A 22490-nucleotide genomic window follows, 5' to 3' on the forward strand; every position below is an offset into this window, starting at 1 on the left:
AGTTCCCAGCCCATGGGAGGGCAGGGGAAAACAGCCATGGGCCCAGGGCTAGGAGCTACCAGCCCATCCACGCTCCACCTAGACCACAGGGTGGGTGGGGGAGGCACATATTCTCTACGGACACTGTTCCCAAACAACTGTGGCATCTGACAGAGCTGACTCCTGCCCTCCTCCCAGTTCACCTTAGACCTGGGAGACGAGATTCTGACTTCACTGCCCTGTGTAGCCTGGCACAGGGCTCCCATGAGCAGACGGCCCATGGGCCACCAGCCAGGTGTGTGGAAGAGCCTGCACCTTCTGGACTCCAGGCTGGCGCAGTCCAACAGGGTGGCTCAACTGAAACCACACCCAGAACTCAGAGAGGGGAAGACCTCGCAGTGTGGCACGCCCAGGCCAAGCCCCTCCACTGCCATCACAGGTTTACAGCGAAGCAGAGGGGGAGGCTGGATACAGGCAGCCCAGGCCACAGGTCAGGGGACCCACACCAGGCCACAGGAATGGGCTTGCTGAGGGTATCAGAAAACCCCAGGTCACAGTGGTTTGAAAAAGAAGTTTATTTCTCAGCCATGTAGGCAGGAGGAGGCAGTCCAGGGCTCGGTCACCTGAAATCCCAGGGAGACAGGCTCCATCTGCTGCCCCATCATCCTGGTTCACACCTCCCTCCTCATGGTCACCTCTGTGTTCAAGGAAGTGCTTGGCCGGGCGTGGTAGCTCACGCCTATGTAATCCCAGCATTTTGGGAGGCCGAGGTAGGCAGATCATGAAGTCAAAAGATCGAGACCATCCTGGCTAACATGTTTAAACCCCGTCTGTACTAAAAATACAAAGAAATTAGCCAGGCGTGGTGGCGGGCGCCTGCAGTCCCAGCTACTCGGGAGGCTGAGGCAGGAGAATGGCGTGAACCCGGGAGGCAGAGCTTGCAGTGAGCTGAGATCCTGCCACTGCACTGCACTCCAACCTGGGCGACAGGGTGAGACTCTGTCTCGGTTGGGGGGTGGGTAAAAAAAAAAAGGAAGTGCTCAAGTTCAGGGTGGGGTAGAGTGTGTGCAGTGGCCTCCGTCCAGTGTCTGTCACCCCCAGGCAGCTCCCTGCTGCGCCTGGACCCACCTGTGCCCTTGGCTCACTCCATCTTGCTGGGTTTCCCATCTCTGTCTTGCTAGCTGCTTTCAGAGACCAGGCCCAGAGTCCCCAGGACTCAGGTGACCTTGGCTACCCCTGGAATCCTGGACTAAAGATCTGCAATAAAAATGTGTCCAGCAGGGAACCATCTTGTTTGCTTTGCTTTTCTGAGTTCCTACAACAAACCAGCCAGGGTGCACTGTGGGGCATATGGACACAGGCCCTGGAATATGGCTACTTCTGCCTGGGGGCATCTGGGAGGTTTCCTGAGTAAGGTGGGGTCTCACCAGCTCCAGGGAACACCACTGCCGGGCACAAGGGTGGGGGTGGAGGATCACCTCCGTGAGGACCCAGACCCCACCCACTGTGGCTGTGGTGGAGACTGCAGGTCTGTCTCAAGGCCCCAGGCCTGACACCTGCAAGAACAGAACCTACGAGTGACAGAGGGGATTCCACCAGGCCAGCCTGGGGCTTGAACCCCAGCCAGGGCAGCTGCTGTCTACTGCCCCACCAGGTAACGCACCAACCCAGCTGCTGTTCAGCTCCCCTCCGGGCCAGCACCGTGCTCATGGCATAGGCCGACTGGGCCCTCTGAGACTCCCACTCCCACACAGACTGGTCTGCATGGAGGCTGGTGCCTGGCTGCACTAATGGCCAGAGCCCCTGCAGACAGGCAGCTCAAGGGGAGCTCCAGAATGCAGGAAATGGCCCAGCACAGGAGTCATTTAGGCTGCTCACCCCTCAGGGAACTGAGATGTCCCTCCCTCCAGATGCCCCCCGAACCCCAGCATGCTGGGCATGCTCTAGTCACCCCACACAGGGGGCTCAGGGTGGGAGAGCTGGAGGCTGCCTGTAAGGGGCAAGGCCTCCTCCAGGAGGTAGGATGGGGTAGGGCAGGCGGGATCCCCTCCTCACCTGATGGGCCCTCGAGGCCAGGCTGCAGGCAGGCAGGAGGGGGCTGAAGCAGTGGGGTCAGGCCCGGGGAGCGGGGGCCCTGCCTTCCTTCCTCAACACACGGGGCTGCCCAGGCCCCGCTCCTGGGGCCGGGCCCACATCCCACAGACACTGGTGTCGGATGCTTCGGCTTGAAGGAGCTCCACATGGACCAGTGGCAGCTGCCCCTGGGTCCGCCTGGCCCAGGCAATACCACAGCATCACCAAGACTCATCTAGCCATGGGCTCAGCCCCCAGGTCCTGAGAGGTACCCCAGGTGCCTCAGTCACAGTCCCAGGCAGCTCATGGTCACTATCCTTGACCTCATTGTAGCAGAAATGGAGTGCTTTGAGCTTGTGATGAGCACAGGCTCCCGATCCTGAGAGAGTCCAGACGTGCCCACTGGAGGGGCTGCAGGCCCTGATGATACCCACTCCTCAGACATGCAAACCCGGAGCCAGGGAGGCCTCAATGAACTGTATACTCTCCCAACAGACCAAGCTCACCCCACACCAGCACAAGGCCCTTTCAGACTCAGCCTGGCCACCCCAATGGACCTGGCCAGCACCTCCCCCAGCCCCACCCTCTCCAGACAGGTGCCAGGCTGTGGTGACCCGCCTCTCGGCAGGCACGGCTCCTCCTCTGATGCCTCCCCCGAGGTCATTACCCCCTCGTCCACCTGACTGGGCTGCACATGGCCTCAATGCAGAGCCAGGTTTTAGTGGGTAAAAGGGCTCCCTTGCTGTGCTTTACCAGAGAATGCAACACCCCCCCACAAAGCTCCTTCATGACCCACTGTGACCTGCAGCACCACCAAGCCCATCCCCAACCCTGTGTCCCAGGCCACCAGCCTCTAAGAGCAGGCACTGCATAAGCCACCAGGCAACAGAGGATGGAGGCAGGGAGGACATTCTGCCTTCATGAGGGCATGCTCTCAAAGACAGAGCCGCCCCAAACAGTCAGCAGGTGACCCTCAGCTCTGGGAAGGCAAGGGGAGGAGCTCAGGGCTGTGGAAAGAGCCCAAGAGAAGCTGGTGCCTAGCTCAGCAGGTGACCCCCAGCTCTGGGAAGGCAAGGGGAGGAGCTCAGGGCCATGGCCAGAGCCCACGAGAAGCCTGTGCCCAGCACTGCAGGGCTCTGGCCACTGCGTAATGCCCTGTCCGCAAAGCCCTGCCTGCCCCCTCCAGCAAACCAGGGCCCCTGAGGCTCCAGAAGCCCCAACTCCACTGCCCTCAGCCTCCATGGCCTTAGCAGCCTGGCTCTGGGGCTGAGCTCCTGGAAGGACAGGGTGGGGGTACGCTCCTGACTTTTATTTTCTCACGTTTCTTCCAGAAATGCTTCTGCTGATCCTCAAAATGGCAAAAGCCAGGATGCTCAATTCTCAAAGCTCAACAGCTGATGGCACATTTGATGACAAAAATCAGTAATATTTAGAAACAATTTTGATTAAATGCGTAAGTGCCTGAATAAATCATACTTGTAGATTTAATATAAAATGTGTGAAAGCTTATTCGCAGGCCAAATGAAATTACTGCAGAGCACTAAAAATCAGCAGGGGGAGGGCTGTCAGCCCAGCTGGTGCTGCGTCACCCCCACCCATGTCACGTGGGGTCACCAGGCTGCCCCTCCCCACCAGGTGTCAGTGGGGCCCTGGGCACGGGCTCTGGGTTTGGGGTCCTTCAGCACCTCTCTGACCATTGGACTCCAATGCCACCTGAGAGAATTCCGCCTGTGCCTGCCTGGACCACTGACACTGCCCTCTCCCCTAGCACCGACTCTGGGGCCCCTTCAGCAGGGGGGCGGCCCCTCTGTTCCACTTAACCTTCCACGCCTGGGCACAGCAGGTGTGACAGTAATGCAGAGAATCTAACTTACTTTACATGTCATCAAACCCAAATCCAACGGGGGTACCCAAACCAGATTGATGGGCCTGCCAGCCTCCACCCACAGGAACACACTGGTGACTTAGTGCGGTGGACTCGGGAGGTAGCTCCTCCTCCTAGCTGCCTTTGTCCCCAACTCCTCGGACATGCCTTAGCCCAGGGTGAAGGGTCAAAGGCACACCTGACACCCTCGGACAGGGCCATAGGGAGTGGGACCGGGCAGGAAGTCACCAAGAGCTGGCTTCCCACACAGAGAAGAGGGCAGTGACGGCAGACCACATTCCCACTATATGTCCATTCACCCGCCCACCCACTCCGGGTCACCGAGCTGCACCCCGTCCTTTGCTCTGACATCTGAAGTCTCCAAGTCATGCTGGTTGTCTCCTCCCAAAGATCGGCGTGGATCTGTTTCCTTCTCCCTTCCTTGCTGCCACGAAGCTGTTCAAAGTCTGAAGCTGAGCGCACAGTCAATCCCTCCACAAATAATCACAGGGCAACGACTGCCTGACAGGCACAGCAGTGAACAAAACCCGCCCGCGGCCGGGGGCGGTGGTTCACGCCTGTAAAGTAATCCCAGCACTTGGGAAGGCCAAGGCGAACCTAGGAGCGAGCACTTTGGGAGCGAGCCTGAAAGCCTAGGAGCGGATCACGAGATCAGAAGTTCGCGACCAGTCTGGCCAACGTAGTGAAACCCAGTCTCTAATAAAAATACAAAAAATTAGCCGAGTGTAGTAGTGTGCGCCTGTAATCTCAGCTACTCGGGAGGCCGAGGCAGGAGAACCACTTGAACCCGGGAGGCCGAGGTTGCAGTGAGCCGAGATCGCACTGCTGCACTCCAGCCTGGGCTGTCAAGAAAAAAAAAAAAAAGAATCCGCCGTGTCAGTGTGGGGCGTTGACGCGGAGCCTCCTGCCTGGGCCCCTACAGCGTCACCCCCTCCTCTGTGCCTGCCAGAGGCCCCACCTCTGGACTCTCCCAGGGTCGGACCCTGGTCGACAGTGTTCCCTGCTCGGACCCTGCACCGTCCGTTGGATGAAGCCTCGGCGCTGCGCCGTTCACACGCTCCGTGCCGCCGCCGCCGAGAATTTGGCGCGGGCCTGCGAGCCTGTGCGCCGGCCTCCCTTCCCTGCTTCCAGCGAACCTCGGCGCCTGCTGTTCCCCCGCCGGGCGCGCCCTTCCACTCTAGTCTCAGCGGCAGTGTCACCTCCCCGGAAACGCCCCCCGTTGCAACCCATCTCCCACCCTCAAGCTCGTTGCTCTTCCTGCCCGCACAGCCCGCCTGCAGCGCCCACCCGGTGGAGGTCAGCCTGCGCGGAGGCCGCATCCACGCGAGCACCCCAAACGCCACCAGTGGGTTTTGACCGCACGAACGCAAGTCCCGCCCCAGCCCGTCTCTCCGAGCTACTTCCGCCCTGCAGGCCCCCACGCCCCGCCACGCAAGGCCGCAAAGGCTGCGCACCCCTCCTATACGACCACAGTGCCGCTCTCAGCACAGCCGGGCCCGGAGCCCCGCCTCCACCGTCGGCGACAGGGGCCAGAGTCGGCCCGGGCCGGCCCAGGGCGCCCGCGCAAGGAAAGGGGCGGGGCACGGCCGCCCTCCGCTCCGGAGGACGAGCCTCGGTTATCGCGCGGCCCTCCCAGGCTCAGCAGGCTACCCATGTGCTCGCTCCAGCAAGCGTGCAGCCAGTCCGGTCAGTCCCAGGGACTTTACTGGCGAGGAGACACCTTGAACGTCCCCAACGCGGCTACCACAAACTGCCTTGACTCTCTAACGCTTCCCCGCTGGCGCCCATTGGGCCAGGCGTTTACGTCATCGCTGCGCGCCGGACGGCGGCGTCTTCCCGCTCCTTGACTCTGACGTCAGAGCGGCGCCGGCCTCGGAGGCTGAGGAAAGCAGGAGGAGGTGGTGGCGGCGGGAAGATGTAAGTTGGGGCAGAATCCGACCGCATCCGTGTTTCGGGGGCTGCCCGTCAGGCCCGGCAGGACGCATCGTGAAGCCTGTCCACTCCTCAGCCCCGCAGTGCGGCGGTGGCCTGGCAGCGCGGTGCGGGCTCCGAGAAGAAAGAGTGTGGCCCGGGGCGGGCGGAGTGGGAGGCGTCGAGGCCGTGGCCCGGAAGTGATCGGGGCCGCCGCGGACGGAAGGGCGCCTCTGCTTCGTCCGCTCAGCGGTGGCGCAGCCAGGCCCGCGGGACTCGGAGCAGCGGGGAGGGCGGCCTCCGTCCTTGGGGCCCTCCCGCCGGGCCGGAGACCCAAGCCCCCAACGCCAGGCGCTGCCCTGGAAGCGCTCGCGGCCCGGCGCCTGGACGGGGGAGTTGTGAGTGAACGCGGACGGGGAGCGGCGAGGTCGGCGTGTCGGCCCGGTGCCGGCGGGCGCGGAGTTTCTTTGTGGGATGCGGTGGAAGGTCGGCCGATCCATCCTTCGGAGTCATTAATTCAAACGTGTACTCCGCGAACGTTTCCCGGACTCCCGTGTGCAATTCTCGGCGCTAGGCCGTGGGGATACGGCCTACTATGGACCGAGCACGGTGGCCGAGCTCAGTTTGATGGGTTATCCCAGAGGGGTGGATACGGGAAGGTTAAGGTTGATGGAGGAGAAACGTGGAGTAGGCTTTTTGTCTTGATTTCGCATGAACTGTGCCTGAAATGTACTCTTAAATGGGGAAGGTGCTCTGAAGATTTATGCCGAAACGCCCACTCCTCGAGATTTAACTAATTGTTCTCTCCTCTCTCTGGCTGTTGGACGCGCACCTTTCCGGAGGATGGGGGAGGTAACCGAGGTCCTGAGCCGGTACCTGAACTTGGGTGAACAGAGAACCTCAACTTTTGCTTTCTAGCACTCGACCGCACCCAGCAAGGCGTCCACTTACTCAGTGGTTCTTAGTGTTTGGAGTGCTTAAGAATAACTGGTGGTGTTTGATTTCACAAAGTACATTCGGGCAGTTTTTTAGGTCTGGGGGTGGGACTGGAATCTGCGGTTGTGACCTCCACTCTAGGTCTGTGCTGTCCAGTAAAGGAGCCATTGGCCACATGTGGCTACTATGCATGTGAAATACAGCTCATCAAAACTGAAATGTTAAAACACATACCAGTTTTAGAAGACGATGAAAAAAAGTAAACTTTTATTAGTAGATTTTTATGTTGATTATATGTTGGAAAGATAAGGATGTGTCAAATGTTAAAAACTAATTTCACCTATTTTTGTGACGTGGCTACTAAGGAATTTCAGGTGATGCTTGTGGCTCCTCACACTGTTTCTATTGGACGGTGCTGCTGCAGGTGATCCTAAGGCGGGTGGGTGCAGGAATCCTGCTGAGAGTTCAGAAATTACGTGTGACTTTGGAGACAAATGTCTGGGGGAGGGAGGCGCCTCCAGACGTGGAGACACAAATCTTGCTCCTAACGTTTATTGAGCCTTTCATTAATGCCCTGGGTTAACTGTAAAGTTGGAATTGTAATTGTCACCATATTGATAAGAAACTTGAGAAAGGATAAGTGACTTGTCTGAAATTACACAGTAAAACCTCAAATCAAACCCAGGCCCTCTGGTTCCAGACTCTAAATTATACTCACTGACTGTCCGAGGACACCAGCAGTGTCGAGGCACTGTCTGCTGGGTATCTGCAGAACCTTACTGTTCTAAGGCAAAACATGATACCCCCGGACAAGAGCAGCAGAGGTGGTGTTCGGCCCTCCTTGGCTCATTTGACTGTTTAAAGCCAGGTGCTTTTCTTTCTTGGGTCAGAGCACGTTTTCAGCAGCATTTTGAAGCACCCCTGGCAGGTACTGCCCAGGGAAACCAGGACCCCATTGGTGTGCTGTGTCCTCCTTACCAACTGGCTCTTGGAGAAGGTGAGACAGAAGTAGCTGAGACTCACATCCTGAGAGCTTCACTTAACAACTCCTGCAGCTTGTGCAGAACCTTACTGGAAATACTGAAGGCAGAGGTCCCTGGAAAATAGGGCCCATAACTAATTAGTAATTTGTTTTTGAGTAATGAGTAACCGCTATTTGAGCACATTCTGCAGTCCAGGCATTTTGCTAAACTCTTACATGGCAGGCAGTCTCTCATGCAATTTCAATGCCTACTTTTTTTCTCCATCTTATTTTTGAAAAATTTTTGAAACACAGGAAGGTCGAATTATACAGTTAACACCCACATAAAGACCACTTAAGGGCCAGGTCTGGTGGTTCACGCCTGTAATCTCAGCACTTTGGGAGGCCAAGGTTGGCGGATGATGAGGTCAGGAGTTGGAGACCAGCCTGGTCAGTATGGTGAAACCCTATCTCTCCTAAAAATACAAAAATTAGCCAGGCTTGGTGGCAAGCACCTGTAGTCCCAGCTACTCAGGAGGCTGACGCAGAAGAAACGCTCGAACCCAGGAGGTGGAGGTTGCAGTGAGCCAAGATCGTGCCACTGCACTCCAGCCTGGGTGACAGAGCAAGGCTCCATCTCAAAAACAACGAAACAAAACTCAGAGGTTAAGAGTCTGTAAGTTATATTTCTGCTATATTTGCTAGATGGTGTATCTAGGCACCCATCAATCTTATGTTTTCTTTCAAAGTAAATTACAGACTTGCATGTATTTTCCCCTGCACTCAATATGCATACTATTAAAGTACAGTGCAATTACTGCTTTTTAAAATGATTCTTCTGCTTTTTAAATGTTCATATGGTACGTTTTATCTGTTTGCTTTTGAGTATTAAGTGTTTTAATGCCGGTACCAGTCACTTTTGAAATGATTTTTGCTTCCATTCACATCCGTGTATCCTAAAGGCAAATTGCCGCAATAAAACAGGAGAGCTAATCCTATCTGGAGACCACCTTTGAGTTAGGTTTTTCTCTGTTCTGCATATGAATGTGGTGCTGTGGCATTTTGAAAGGACTGCAGGGGCTCATCAAACTTGTGGGTGAAAACTGAATTGTTCAGCTTGTAAAAGAACAGTGATGGGCCCCACCATCTCCTCCATTTTTTTAAGAAAAAGATAAGTGGGGGTGACAGTTGTGCCTGTGCCTCCTGTGCAGGGTAGAGACTTCTCCATGAGCACATGGGGACTGTCCCTGTGTGTTCCTGACTGTGTGGACACTCATTGCTTACTGTGCTCCCTTGCTGTCTTTTTGTGTGCTCAGCTTTTGACTGCAAAGTAGACTTGTTGCCTTGCCAATTCGTTCACTCTTTAAACCCTTTTATCTTGTTATTAGGCTGCTCTTTGGCGTAAATTGCAATCGATTAGGGATCGTTTCTCAGAATCAAGTTAGAAGTGAGAGTTCAGATAAGTGAGGCCGCCATTGCTGCTTTGAACACCTCAGAAGGGGAGAATGGATTTATCAGGAGTGAAAAAGAAGAGCTTGCTAGGAGTCAAAGAAAATAATAAAAAGTCCAGCACTAGGTAATCCTTCTGTAAGATTTTTCTAGTGCTACTTGGGGGTGCTTACTGCTAGGGACCCGCAGAAAGGGGGAAGTGGAGAATGTTCTGCATTCTACAGTCAGTGTTCTGAGCCACAGGCCACTTGACTCTGATCACCTGGGGTCTCTGTGGCCCCTGATCCCCTCTTTTGGGTTGTGCTGTTTGGGTTTGGTCAGAGGAGCATGCAGTCTCACACTCTTCCTCACCATCCAGGGCTCCTTCACCCACCAAACGCAAGGACCGTTCAGATGAGAAGTCCAAGGATCGCTCAAAAGATAAAGGGGCCACCAAGGAGTCAAGTGAGAAGGATCGCGGCAGGGACAAAACCCGAAAGAGGCGCAGTGCTTCCAGTGGTAGCAGCAGTACCAGGTGGGGCAGGCTGGCCTGGAGTCTGGAGGGGACCTGTGCCACAGCCACACCCCTACTCCCCACAGATGGCTCAGTGTTCTTGATTATTTACAAAGAAAACACATCCTCTGATTGTTAGTAGAGACCCTAATTTATGGCAGACTGGCCAGGTGCAGTGGCTCATGCCTGTAATCCCGGCCCTTTGGGAAGCTGAGGCAGGAGGATTGCTTGAGGCCTGGAGTTCAAGACCAGCCTGGGCAACAAAACAAGAGTTCGTCTCTACAAAAAGTAATTTTTAAAATTAGCTGAGAGTGGTGGCATGCATCTGTAGTCCCAGCTACTTGGGAGGGCTGAGGCAAGAGGATGGCTTGAGCCCAGGAGTTTGAGGAAAATAAAATTGGTCGGGTATGGTGGTACATGCCTGTACTCCCTGCTACTCGGAAGGCTGAGTCAGGAGGATGGCTTGATTCCAGGGGATTGAAGCTGCAGTGTGCGGAGATCATGCCATTGCATTCCAGCCTGGGTGACAGACCCTGCCTCAAAAGAAAAAAATCAATCAAGCCTGGGTCAGCCTCAGCCAGCAGCTGCCTTCCCAGCCTGAGTTGGCAGTTCTGACTTTTGCCAGAGTCCTTTGCCTCCCAGCAGGAAAGGCTTCTGTATGGGTAGAAGGCCGCCCGTCACCTCCGTCCTGTCCCACATACAATGTGACACCTAGGGCTCTGGCTTGCTGGGGGTTTGGGGGTGATGTTTTCCCCACTGGGGAAAGCAGCGAGGCCTAGAGACACCCAAACAGCAGCCTTCTCCTGGAGGGAGTGCAACAGACTTGGAGGAGGCGTCTGTACTGTGAGACTTGGTGTGTGGTGGTTGTGACCCCTCATCTTGCCCTCAGATCTCGGTCCAGCTCGACTTCCAGCTCAGGCTCCAGCACCAGCACTGGCTCAAGCAGTGGCTCCAGCTCTTCTTCAGCATCCAGCCGCTCAGGAAGCTCCAGCACCTCCCGCAGCTCCAGCTCCAGCAGCTCTTCCGGCTCTCCAAGTCCTTCTCGGCGCAGACACGACAACAGGAGGCGCTCCCGCTCCAAGTGAGTGCCCTGTGTCTGGGATCTAAAGTTTACAAGCTGGCTGCTACAGGTTTACCATTGAGGTTATAAAAGGGACCCAGAAGGAGTCTTTCTGTGTTAATAGGATTTCTGAGACAGGAGTAATGCAACTAGTAGGAAAGTCTTCCTTGTGAAAACTGTCACACAAGCAGCTAAGAGCCCATTCGAAAGGAATCTAGTACATTTTGACTTGACAGAAACTGTTTCTGGTGTTTCGTTTTCTCAATCAGATCCAAACCACCTAAAAGAGATGAAAAGGAGAGGAAAAGGCGGAGCCCATCTCCTAAGCCCACCAAAGTGCATATTGGGAGACTCACCAGGAATGTGACAAAGGTGAGGATCACGGATGTCTCCAGTGAGCAGTGGGTTGTAGACAAGCAGGCCCATGCCTGCAGGTGAACTTAGAACGTAGCCTTTTGGGGACTGGGGCACGTGGTTTGAGTAAGAGCACTGATTCGTTCCTCTTAGTGGGCCATAAATACATGTGTCTAGGAGATTAATCCCAGAACAACACTGGTACTTGTCAGATGGAATGTTTTACCCTGTTGAGGTTTTAGTCATGATGTGGTGAACTCTCTGCGTCTGACATGACTGACTGGTAGGTGGGCGTTCGAGTGATCCTTCTTTCCCTCTAGGATCACATCATGGAGATATTTTCCACCTATGGGAAAATTAAAATGATTGACATGCCCGTGGAAAGGATGCATCCCCATCTGTCCAAAGGCTATGCATACGTAGAGTTTGAGAATCCAGATGAAGCTGAGAAGGCGCTGAAGCACATGGATGGAGGTGGGTGACCCTGCCACACACCCCTGACCTCTCAGAGTCCCGCCGCTACTAGGGACTTTCAAACGGATTTCCAGCTGTGCTGCACTTCTTTTTGTTTGTTTGAGATGGAGTTTCACGCTTGTTGCCCAGGCTGGGGTGCAGTTCCCAGACCAAACTGAGGTTTGGGCTGCTATTTCTCATTACCCAATAACAAGATGCACATTAACTGACCAGGTAGAGAGTTTTTATTTCTGCAGCCGATGGCAGGGAAAAGACCTGGAAATTATTGGCAGACCAACTTAAAATTACAGAGTTTTTCAGAGCTTATATACTTTCTAAGCTATATGTTTATATGTAAGTGTTCATTTATCTGAAGATGTAAGTGATTAACTTCTTTTAATCTGTAACTAAGGATTGAGTCTTGAAGACCTTTGTCTGGAGCCTCAGTAAATTTACTTAATTTAAATGGGTGTAAGTGTCGGGGTAATTACCCTTACTTTGCCTTCTGCTAAATCACAGAGGTTTGGGGAGTTTTCTTCCCAATAAAACTGGCTTAACCCTAAGTGAGTCTTTTTAGGAATACCTTCGTTATTTTGTTATAAGACCCAGGAAAGGCCTAAGTTAAACTCTTCGGGCTTTTCTTATATCCCAGCCTTTGTATAGGGGCCTTGGCTTTTAATATTTAACTACTTAGACAGTACTAAAACACTTGTTACAGAGGCCTGCGTTAGTGAGACCTGGCCTGCCACAATCCCCACTGTCAGTTTGCTCATGTTTTTTTCATACTTGTATATTTATTTATTAATCACGAGAATCGTGGGGAGATGGAGCATTGTAATCTTTCTGGCTGCTTCTTGCTGAGAGAGGGTTGTCGACATGGGGCATGGAACACAGCGCTGGAGTGGAAGAGGTCGATTTGTTCCTGATAGCACTTTCTGTTTTGGGGGCTTAGAGGCAGCACCTGCTGAAACATAATAGTATACAACAGCAACACATATAAATAGGTTGCTGCTGTTTTCTTCTGAAGTTTAGTCTTCAGTTTACAGGGCTTGAGGAAAGCACAGCTTAGGTTTCAGTGATTTCCAATTAGGAAAAAGGAAAAAATTGAAAACGTTGTTTGGGTGTACTATATTTTTTGAAACAATTTTTTTTTAGCTTCCCATTTTTATTAAAAGACAAATTATGGTAGGATTGGTTTGCTTTATTATACTTGGCTTAATTATTTGTATGCAGTGGAGCAAGAATCATAATTTTTTCTATAGGCCTTTTAAATGGGCTTGGATGGAACTTCATTTCCATAGAAGGAATCTGAGATAATACCTTTTTAAACCCAAGCCCAGCCATGGATATGTACCATTAAATACCTATGAGTTGGGTGAAATCCTCTTTTCTTGAGGTTCCAAGATAACTTGGGGTTTTTGTCCTGTTAGAAAGTGACATGTTGGCCGGGCGCAATGGCTCAGGCCTGTAATCCCAGCACTTTGGGAGGCCGAGACGGGCGGATCACGAGGTCAGGAGATCGAGACCATCCTGGCTAACACGGTGAAACCCCGTCTCTACTAAAAAATACAAAAAACTAGCCAGGAGAGGTGGTGGGCGCCTGTAGTCCCAGCTACTCGGGAGGCTGAGGCAGGAGAATGCCCTGAACCCGGGAGGCAGAGCTTGCAGTGAGCTGAGATCCTGCCACTGCACTCCAGCCTGGGCGACAGAGCGAGACTCCGCCTCAAAAAAAAAAAAAGAAAAAATGAATACATACAAATAGGCTGGGCGAGATGGATCACCTGAGGTCAGGAGATTGAGACCAGCCTGGTCAACATGGTGAAACTCCATCTGTAATAAAAATACAAAAATTAGCTGGGCATGGTGGTACACACCTGTGGTCGCAGCTACTCGGGAGGCTGAGGCAGGAGTATTGCTTGAACCTGGGAGGAAGGGATTGCTGCGAGCCAAGATCACGCCACTGCACTCCAGCCTGGGCAAGAAAGTGAGACTAGGTCTCAAAAAAAGAATACACACACACACACACAAATAGTTCCCAAATTCTGAAGAAATTAGGTGGAGAGAAACAAGTTCCAAGTTTTGTTTATAGGAGTATGCTTAATTGTTAAAAGCTGTTAATAACTTACAACTTTTTTTTGACTTTGAAAAGCAAAATAAAGGATTGGGAATGTTTTAAGCAAAAAGTGAAAAAGATTACTTCAGTGTCCTATTAGTTCAGTTTATGCAGTTAATTTCTGCCCTGCTTGATATTAATGAATGCTCTACCTCTTTTTTTTCGAGACAGTCTCGCTGTGTCACCCAGGCTGGAGTGCAGTGGCGTGATCTCTGCTCACTGCAAGCTGTGCCTCCCGGGTTCACGCCGTTCTGCCTCAGCCTCTGGAGTACCTGGGACTACAGGCTCCTGCAAGCATGCCCAGCTAATTTTTTGTACTTATTAGTAGAGACGGGGTTTCACCGTGTTAGCCAGGATGGTCTCGATCTCCTGACCTCGTGATTCGCCCGTCTCGGCCTCCCAAAGTGCTGGGATTACAGGCGTGAGCCACCACGCCTGGCCTCATTGTAGCTCTTTAAGAGTACTGAGGCCGGGCGCGGTGGCTCAAGCCTGTAATCCCAGCACTTTGGGAGGCCGAGACGGGCGAATCACGAGGTCAGGAGATCAAGACCATCCTGGCTAATACGGTGAAACCCCGTCTCTACTTAAAAATACAAAAAACTAGCCGGGCGACGAGGCGGGCGCCTGTAGTCCCAGCTACTCGGGAGGCTGAGGCAGGAGAATGGCGTAAACCCGGGAGGCAGAGCTTGCAGTGAGCTGAGATCCGGCCACTGTACTCCAGTCTGGGTGGCAGAGCAAGACTCCGTCTCAAAAAAAAAAAAAAAAAAGAGTACTGAACGGTTTTCCTTTATTCTGATGTCACAATCTCCAAAGTTATTAGAAATGTGTATTTAAGAGCACCTGTTAGAACTCTATAGCTGATTATAAAACCACCTTCTAAAGAGGATTAAAACAAGACAACAATTGTTTATGGATGACAAAGGTTTTAGGGTAGCCATAGTTAAAGACACAGTTGACAAGGAAGTTTGTTAGCTCTGTGGCACACAATAATTTAACATGATTATAATTATTACGGATGATGTACACTAGTATACATTGCAATTGTAGGAGTTTTACGTGATTTTGGAACACATATCTATAACATTTACAAAAATATAGTCCAAACAAAGCGAAACCCCATTTTATATTTGGCAATGCTTCCTGTATGATTTTTGGTACCAAATAAGCCAAATTTCACCTTTACACATTAGTGTGCTGTTAATGTTAATAAACCCAATTCTTTTTTTTTTTTTTTTTTTTGAGACGGAGTCTCGCTGTCACCCAGGCTGGAGTACAGTGGCCGGATCTCAGCTCACTGCAAGCTCCGCCTCCCGGGTTCACGCCATTCTCCTGCCTCAGCCTCCCGAGTAGCTGGGACTACAGGCGCCGGCCACCACGCCCGGCTAGGTTTTGTATTTTTTAGTAGAGACGGGGTTTCACCGTGTTAGCCAGGATGGTCTCGATCTCCTGACCTCGTGATCGCCCCGTCTCGGCCTCCCAAAGTGCTGGGATTACAGGCTTGAGCCACCGCGCCCGGCCTAAACCCAATTCTTTTCTTTCTTTTTTTTTTTTTTGGAGACTGGTTTTTCTGCTCTTGTTGCCCAGGCTAGAATACAATGGCGCAGTCTTGGCTGACTGCAACTTCCACCTCCCGAGTTCAAGCGATTCTCCTGCCTTAGCCTCCCGAGTAGCTGGGATTACAGGCGCCCTCCACTACAGCCAGCTAATTTTTGTATTTTTAGTAGAGACATGGTTTCACCATGTTGGCCAGGCTGGCCTCGAACTCCTGACCTCAACTGATCACCCACCTTGGCCCCCCAAATTGCTGAGATTACAGGTGTGAGCCACCACACCTGGCCCCCAAATTTCTTAAACCTTTATTTTTATTTTATCCAACTGAAAACAATCTTTTAACTTTTTTTTTTTTTTTTTTTTGAGAGAGTTTCACTCTTGTCACCCAGCCTGGAGTGCAATGGTGCGATCTCGGCTCACTGCAACCTCCACCTCCTGGGTTCAAGTGATCCTCCTGCCTCAGCCTCCCAAGTAGCTGGGATTACAGGCTCCCACCACCACACCTGCCTAATTTTTGTGTTTTTAGTAGAGATGGGGTTTCACCACGTTGGCCAGGCCTGTCTCAAACTGCTGACCTCAGGTGATCCTCCCACTTCGACCTCCCAAAGTGCTGGGATACAGGCTTGAGCCACCGCGCCCGGCCTAAACCCAATTCTTTTCTTTCTTTTTTTTTTTTTTGGAGACTGGTTTTTCTGCTCTTGTTGCCCAGGCTAGAATACAATGGCGCAGTCTTGGCTGACTGCAACTTCCACCTCCCGAGTTCAAGCGATTCTCCTGCCTTAGCCTCCCGAGTAGCTGGGATTACAGGCGCCCTCCACTACAGCCAGCTAATTTTTGTATTTTTAGTAGAGACATGGTTTCACCATGTTGGCCAGGCTGGCCTCGAACTCCTGACCTCAACTGATCACCCACCTTGGCCCCCCAAATTGCTGAGATTACAGGTGTGAGCCACCACACCTGGCCCCCAAATTTCTTAAACCTTTATTTTTATTTTATCCAACTGAAAACAATCTTTTAACTTTTTTTTTTTTTTTTTTTTGAGAGAGAGTTTCACTCTTGTCACCCAGCCTGGAGTGCAATGGTGCGATCTCGGCTCACTGCAACCTCCACCTCCTGGGTTCAAGTGATCCTCCTGCCTCAGCCTCCCAAGTAGCTGGGATTACAGGCTCCCACCACCACACCTGCCTAATTTTTGTGTTTTTAGTAGAGATGGGGTTTCACCACGTTGGCCAGGCCTGTCTCAAACTGCTGACCTCAGGTGATCCTCCCACTTCGACCTCCCAAAGTGCTGGGATTACAGGCATGAGCCAACGCTCACGGCATGGATTCTAGTTCTTAGTGGGTATGTGATTACCAAAAAGATGTTTTAGGAAGACCTTTTTTTTGTAGCTCCAGTTTAAAGGAACATTATTCTTGGGGGAAGAAAATTAGGAAATAGGCGTAGATTAACATTTTGGGGAGTTTCCAATCTGTTAAAAGCTTTAGGATCAAATTCAGGTTTCTTACATACAATACATTTGGCTTTTTATATGGGAATATTTTCTTTTTTTTTTTTTTTTGAGACGGAGTCTCACTCTGTCTCCCAGGCTGGACTGCAGTGGCCGAATCTCAGCTCACTGCAAGCTCTGCCTCCTGGGTTTACGCCATTCTCCTGCCTCATCCTCCCGAGTAGCTGGGACTATAGGCGCCTGCCACCTCGCCCGGCTAGTTTTTTTTGTATTTTTCGTAGAGACGGTGTTTCACCGTGTTAGCCACGATGGTCTCGATCTCCTGACCTTGTGACCTTGTGATCCGCCCGTCTCGGCCTCCCAAAGTGCTGGGATTACAGGCTTAAGCCACCGCGCCCGGCTTGGGAATATTTTCTGTAATCATTTCTGAGAACCAGAAGTTTCCCAGTGTTTCAGCATTTTTAATTTTATTTTGCTGAGTGACTGGATTTACTGAATTTATACAGTTTATTTCTTAAACTCCTGTATCATAACCACTCATGATGTTTATAGCTATTTGTATCGGGGCAGAATGGTTTCTTCTTCTTTTTTTTTTTTTTTTTTTTTGAGACGGAGTTTCCCTCTGTCGCCCAGGTTGGGGTGCAGGGGCGTAATCTCGGCTCACTGCAAGCTCTGCCTCCTGGGTTGACACCATTCTCCTGCCTCAGCCTCCCGAGTAGCTGGACTATGGGCACCTGACATTTACGCCCAACTAAACTTTTTTTTTTTTTGTATTTTTAGTAGAGACGGGGTTTTCACTCTGTTAACCAGGATGGTCTCAATCTTCTGACCTTGTGATCCACATGTCTCGGCCTTCCAAAGTGCTGGAATTACAGGTGTGAGCCACCGCGCCTGGCCAGCAGAATGGTTTTAAAAGCACATGGACCCTTGTGAATAGTTTTGGGTGGCATTTTGTCCTCAAGTCAGCATTTTGAGGAATGTGGAGTCATCTATGCGCCACTCCCTGCTGCTCTGACTGAGGCGGCTGGCGCTGAGAACACAGCCTACAGTGCTGTCTGGGCTGCCAGGCCTGGTGGGGAGTGGAGTGTGCATGCCCCAGAACTTTCCATCCTCTGAGGCCCTGTTACAAACTGTATAAATAGCTTAACTGGTTTTTTTCAGTAATTGCCCTTCAGGCATTAGGAAAGTTTCCTTGATACTTGACTAACTTCTCTTTCAAGTTAGTAAGTCCTGAAATGGGTTAGGAGCTCTGTGCCCTCACATCAGCTGTTGGCCTTGTAAGTCACGCCTTTGCTTTGGCGTCTGCTGATTATCTGCTGTTTGACAGTCTGAGTGCTTGCTGAGCTAAAAACCCAGGAGACCCAGGTACCTTCTGGGTGGGTGTGATTATAGACATTCCAACTTTTCGTAAGATTCTGGTAGGATTTTTTGTGTGTCCTCCATACTGTCTTTGAATGGAGTGAGTCCACCCTGTCTCCAGAGCAGATGAGAAGGGGTTGCCTTTACTGGCAGCTACACAGAAGATGGATTTTTTTTCATTATTGTAGAGTCAGTGCTGTGAAATCCCTAATTTGGGCTAACTTAGGCTGAGTTTACTGAAGTTAAACCTTTTAAGTATGTTCTGAATACAGAGCCACGTGCCCAAGTTAGTCCCCATGTACCTTGAAGGTACAGTTGAGAAAACAAAAGAGCCCTTTACCCCTTAGGTCACAAAAGGGGTTGTGCTTGGGCTTCTGATATCCCCAGCTACCAGACAATTCTTGAGGTTGGGGCACATGCTCCCCTTCCTGGGTTTGCATCTCCATTTCCTTTCCTCTCTCCCTGGAGCCCACATCCCACACTGCCTCTCCTTGCTTCATGCACATGGCGTGTGTTTCATTGCCGTCCCCGTGCAGAGCCACCTCTCTGAGACTGCTTGTTTCCAAATGCAAAGTCCTTGGCATCTCCTGAAACTTCCTTCGTGCTGCTCCCCACCGAAGCCCCACCTCTCCGTAAATGGAAGCTCATCCCGATGGTCCCTTACCACCCCCATCCCATCCATCACCAAGCTCTGGCAATTTTATCTCCCAGCTGTTCTCTGAATCCTTCCATTTCCCTACCAAATCATTTGATGTTGATTCATGCTCCTCTCAGTGCCACAGAGCCCTCCTAAGAGAAGTTCTCTCCGTTCTCTTAGCCCCAGACCTGGCTTCCCTTGGTTGGAGGAGAAGGAAGCGCAAACGCTGATACTACCTGCATGGCCCTACCAGGAAGCCCCACCCTGACCCTGGGGCCTTCTGTTGCCTTCTCTCAGCAGTGCTTTGGGTCCTTCCCAGCACAGGGCCCTGAAGAGCCCTTGTCTTCCACCTAGCGAATTCCAGCACATTCTTTTTTCTTTTCTTTTCTTTTTTTTTTTTTTCCCCCTTGAGATGGAGTCTCAGTCTGTTGCCCAGGCTGGAGTGCCATGGCTTGATGTCAGCTCATTAGTAGAGATGGGGTTTCACCATGTTAGCCAGGCTGGTCTCGAACTCCTGACATCGTGATCCACCTGCCTCAGCCTCCCAAAGCACTGGCATTACAGGCGTGAGCCTCCGCACCTGGCCTCCAGCACATTGTTTAGCTCTTGACTTGGATGACTCTTGACTTGGGAGGCTGCCTCGACACACGGAAATTGGTGTCTCCTGTTGGTGTCCATGCTTCTTTTCCTCGTGAAACATTAGTCATAATGTTATTTCTGTGATTATCTTTTTTTATTTTTTTTTTTTTTGAGATGGAGTTTTACTCTTGTTGCCCAGGCTGGAGTGCAGTGGCACTATCTCCGCTCACTGCAGCCTCTGGTTCCCGGGTTCACGCCATTCTCCTGCTTCAGCCTCCCGAGTAGGTGGGACTATAGGTGCCCCCCACCATGCCCAGCTGATTTTTTGTATTTTTAGTAGAGATGAGGTTTCAACATGTTAGCCAGGATGGTCTCAATCTCCTCACCTCGTGATCTGCCTGCCTCAGCCTCCCAAAGTGCTGGGATTACAGGCATGAGCCACTGTGCCTGGCCCTATTTCTGTGATTATCTTACATTGTCATTGTCCCCCCAGGCCTGTCTCGTTCACTGTGGCATGCCTTGTCTAGGGTAGATGCTTGTTAGATGTTTTATGACTTGCTCTCTTTTTCAACAGGACAAATCGATGGCCAGGAGATCACTGCCACTGCCGTGCTGGCCCCCTGGCCTAGGCCACCCCCCAGGAGATTTAGCCCTCCCAGGAGAATGTTGCCACCACCGCCCATGTGGCGCAGGTCTCCACCACGGATGAGGAGAAGGTAAACAATCTGTAGTTTCAGTGGACTAACCAGGCCACAAACCTCATGTGACCACAGTGGCTTTGGGACCCTCTCTCTAGCCCTGCCTGCCTGCCTTCTGCTGTGGTGGCAGGAGAGGGAGAGGCGGCAGAGAGGAGGAGCCCTTCAGAGCTCATGGAGAGAGCCGGAGATGCCCTAGAGTTGCACCAACACAGCTTCGTGAGTCTGGGCAGTGGTGTGGTGTGGCCTTTCTAGGAGACCACTAGACCTGTGAGCCCAGGTGCAGGCCCACTTTTTTTCTGAGCTAACAAGAAGGGCTAGGAGAGGGAGAAGTTGGGGGTCAGAAGGGTTGTGAGGCGGGGGTGGTAATTCCTCGGCAGACGCCACAGTTCAGCCTCCCTTGCCAGTGGTGAGTTGTGCTTTCAGCCTTTGGGGAAGAGGAGGAAAGCCTGGGCTTCTGCCTTGGGTCTCACAAGCACCCGTTCCCAAGAGCTCAGGGCAGGCCCATCAGGTGGGACCTGTCCCAATTTCTGGTATTAAAAAGTAAAACTTTGGCTGGGTGTGGTGGCTCACGCCTGTAATCCCAGCACTTTGGGACGCTGAGGTGGGCGGATCACGAGGTCAGGAGATCGAGACCATCCTGGCTAACACATTGAAACCACATGTCTACCGAAAATACAAAAAATTAGCTGTGCGTGGTGGCGGGCGCCTGTAGTCCCAGCCACTCGGGAGGTTGAGGCAGGAGAATGGCGTGAACCCAGGAGGTGAAGCTTGCAGTGAGCTGAGATTGCACCACTGCACTCAGCCTGGGCAACAGAGTGAGACCCCATATCAAAAAAAAGAATACAATTATTAGCTGGGCATGGTGGCGCACGCCTGTAGTCCCATTTGTTTGGTAGGCTGAGGCAGGAGAATCACTTCAACCCGGGAGGCAGAGGTTGTGGTGAGCCGAGATCATGCCACTGCACCCTGGCCTGGCGACAGAGTGAGATTCTATCTCAGAAAAGTAAAACTGGGGGCCGGGCGCAGTGGCTCAAGCCTGTAATCCCAGCACTTTGGGAGGCCGAGACGGGTGGATCACGAGGTCAGGAGATCGAGACTATCCTGACACGGTGAAACCCCGTCTCTACTAAAAAATACAAAAAACTAGCCGGGCGTGGTGGCGGGCGCCTGTAGTCCCAGCTACTCAGGAGGCTGAGGCAGGAGAATGGCGTGAACCCGGGAGGCGGAACTTGCAGTGAGCTGAAGTGAGCTGAGATCTGGCCACTGCACTCCAGCCCGGGCGGCAGAGTGAGACTCTGTCTCAAAAAAAAAAAAGAAAAGTAAAACTGGGGAATTACCCAGAAAGAAGCTAGCTTGCCCCTACAGCCTGAGCTACTCTGATGTGGTTTCTCCTCTTCCTGCAGGTCCCGCTCCCCGAGGCGCAGGTCCCCTGTGCGCCGGAGATCACGCTCCCCGGGCCGCCGCCGCCACAGGAGCCGCTCCAGCTCCAACTCCTCCCGATAAACAGGCCACTGAAGCTCTCGCCCCTGTAACTTATACCCCACCCAGCTCAGTTTTGTCACTTTTCTAGCCAAAGGAAGATCAGTAGGAAAGCAAACCCTTCACTCGGGTAGAATTTGCAGGCAGCAGTCAGCACCCCTCTGCCCGCCGGGCTCTGGCTGCAGAAGTGCTGTTGGTTTGGGTGTTGTGTGCCTGTCAAGATTCCCTCCGGTTTTCTGGCTAGAAAGCTCACCCGTTTCCAGTTTCTAAGAGTCAGTTCAGTGGCAGGGCCACTAGGAACAAGTGAGGCTCTGGGGGGTGGTGTGACCCTGCCTGCCTGGGAGCACACTTTTCCCTTCCCTGGTGACCTGAGATGGTGGCCAGACTGCCCTTGCTGTTGCTGGGCGGTGTCCTTTTGGAAAGGGAGCCGTCCCGAGCTTTAGTGCAGCTGCCAACCCTGTTAGCCCCGGCCTCTGGAGGCCTCTTCCGACTTCAAGGGTCACACACCCCCAAAGATCCTTTCACCCATCGTAGTTGCTGTGCATGGTTCTGTCTCTCCGTACACCCATGCACACACCCTGCCCCACCATCCTACTCTGAAATTGGCGAGTGAGAGCCAGCTCTGCGGGATCATCACGCAGCCATGGTTGTGCCTGCCCTTTGTGGTGGTCTTTCAGGTTATCTTGGCAACATGTACATTGCTTTTTTTGTTGTTGTTGCTTTTTTGCTTTTATTGTACAGTCAGTACTATAAAATTTCTCTTTGAGTTTTATACCTTTGTAGCATTTTAGATGACGTTGTGTTTGTACTTTGTTGTGTAGAGTGGAAGAATTGTGTTGAATAAACCCAAGATTGGAATGCAGATCTAGTACTGGGTTCACTGCCTTCTCACTGTACCCTCGCCCCTAGTAACTTTCTGTTCCTCAACATCCACAGTGGCACCTCCAGTGCTTTGTCAGGAGAATCTAGGGTTTGTGTGCTGTGGGTATTAGGTTGCTCCTATGGTGGACAAATAGAAGATGGTTTTATCATCCCCTCGGAATGTGTGTGTGTTTTGAGACAGACTCTCGCT

At 52.1% G+C, this 22490-nt stretch overlaps 1 protein-coding gene across 3 annotated transcripts; it reads left to right on the forward strand.

Moving 5' to 3' along the window:
- The first annotated feature begins 5509 nt into the window (after positions 1–5509).
- On the forward strand, positions 5510–22286 carry RNPS1 (RNA binding protein with serine rich domain 1). 3 transcript variants are annotated; one of them, XM_033236111.1, is made up of 8 exons: positions 5510–5854; positions 9134–9321; positions 9553–9708; positions 10577–10768; positions 11017–11119; positions 11422–11575; positions 19816–19957; positions 21343–22286. In XM_033236111.1, the coding sequence occupies exons 2-8, from the start codon at positions 9251–9253 to the stop codon at positions 21440–21442; spliced, it is 918 nt and encodes a 305-aa protein (XP_033092002.1). In that variant the 5' UTR covers positions 5510–5854; positions 9134–9250; the 3' UTR covers positions 21443–22286. The 3 variants fall into 3 exon arrangements, with proteins under 3 accessions (XP_033092002.1, XP_033092004.1, XP_033092003.1); XM_033236112.1 differs by lacking the exon at positions 5510–5854 and adding an exon at positions 6023–6246; XM_033236113.1 differs by lacking the exon at positions 9134–9321 and having other exon boundaries at positions 5511–5854; positions 21343–22279.
- Positions 22287–22490: the final 204 nt, after the last annotated feature.

Source organism: Trachypithecus francoisi, unplaced genomic scaffold (genome assembly GCF_009764315.1).
Source record: "Trachypithecus francoisi isolate TF-2019V2 unplaced genomic scaffold, Tfra_2.0 Lachesis_group15, whole genome shotgun sequence".
NCBI lineage: Eukaryota > Metazoa > Chordata > Mammalia > Primates > Cercopithecidae > Trachypithecus > Trachypithecus francoisi.

What these genes read in the sequence shown, in the direction of transcription:
- RNPS1 (XM_033236111.1), top strand. Translation starts at nt 9,251, where the DNA reads ATGGATTTATCAGGAGTGAAAAAGAAGAGCTTGCTAGGAGTCAAAGAA. An exon ending in TCACCAGGAATGTGACAAAG is followed by an intron (nt 11,120 to 11,421) that starts GTGAGGATCACG and finishes CTTTCCCTCTAG; the next exon opens with GATCACATCATGGAGATATT. An exon ending in CCACCACGGATGAGGAGAAG is followed by an intron (nt 19,958 to 21,342) that starts GTAAACAATCTG and finishes CTCTTCCTGCAG; the next exon opens with GTCCCGCTCCCCGAGGCGCA.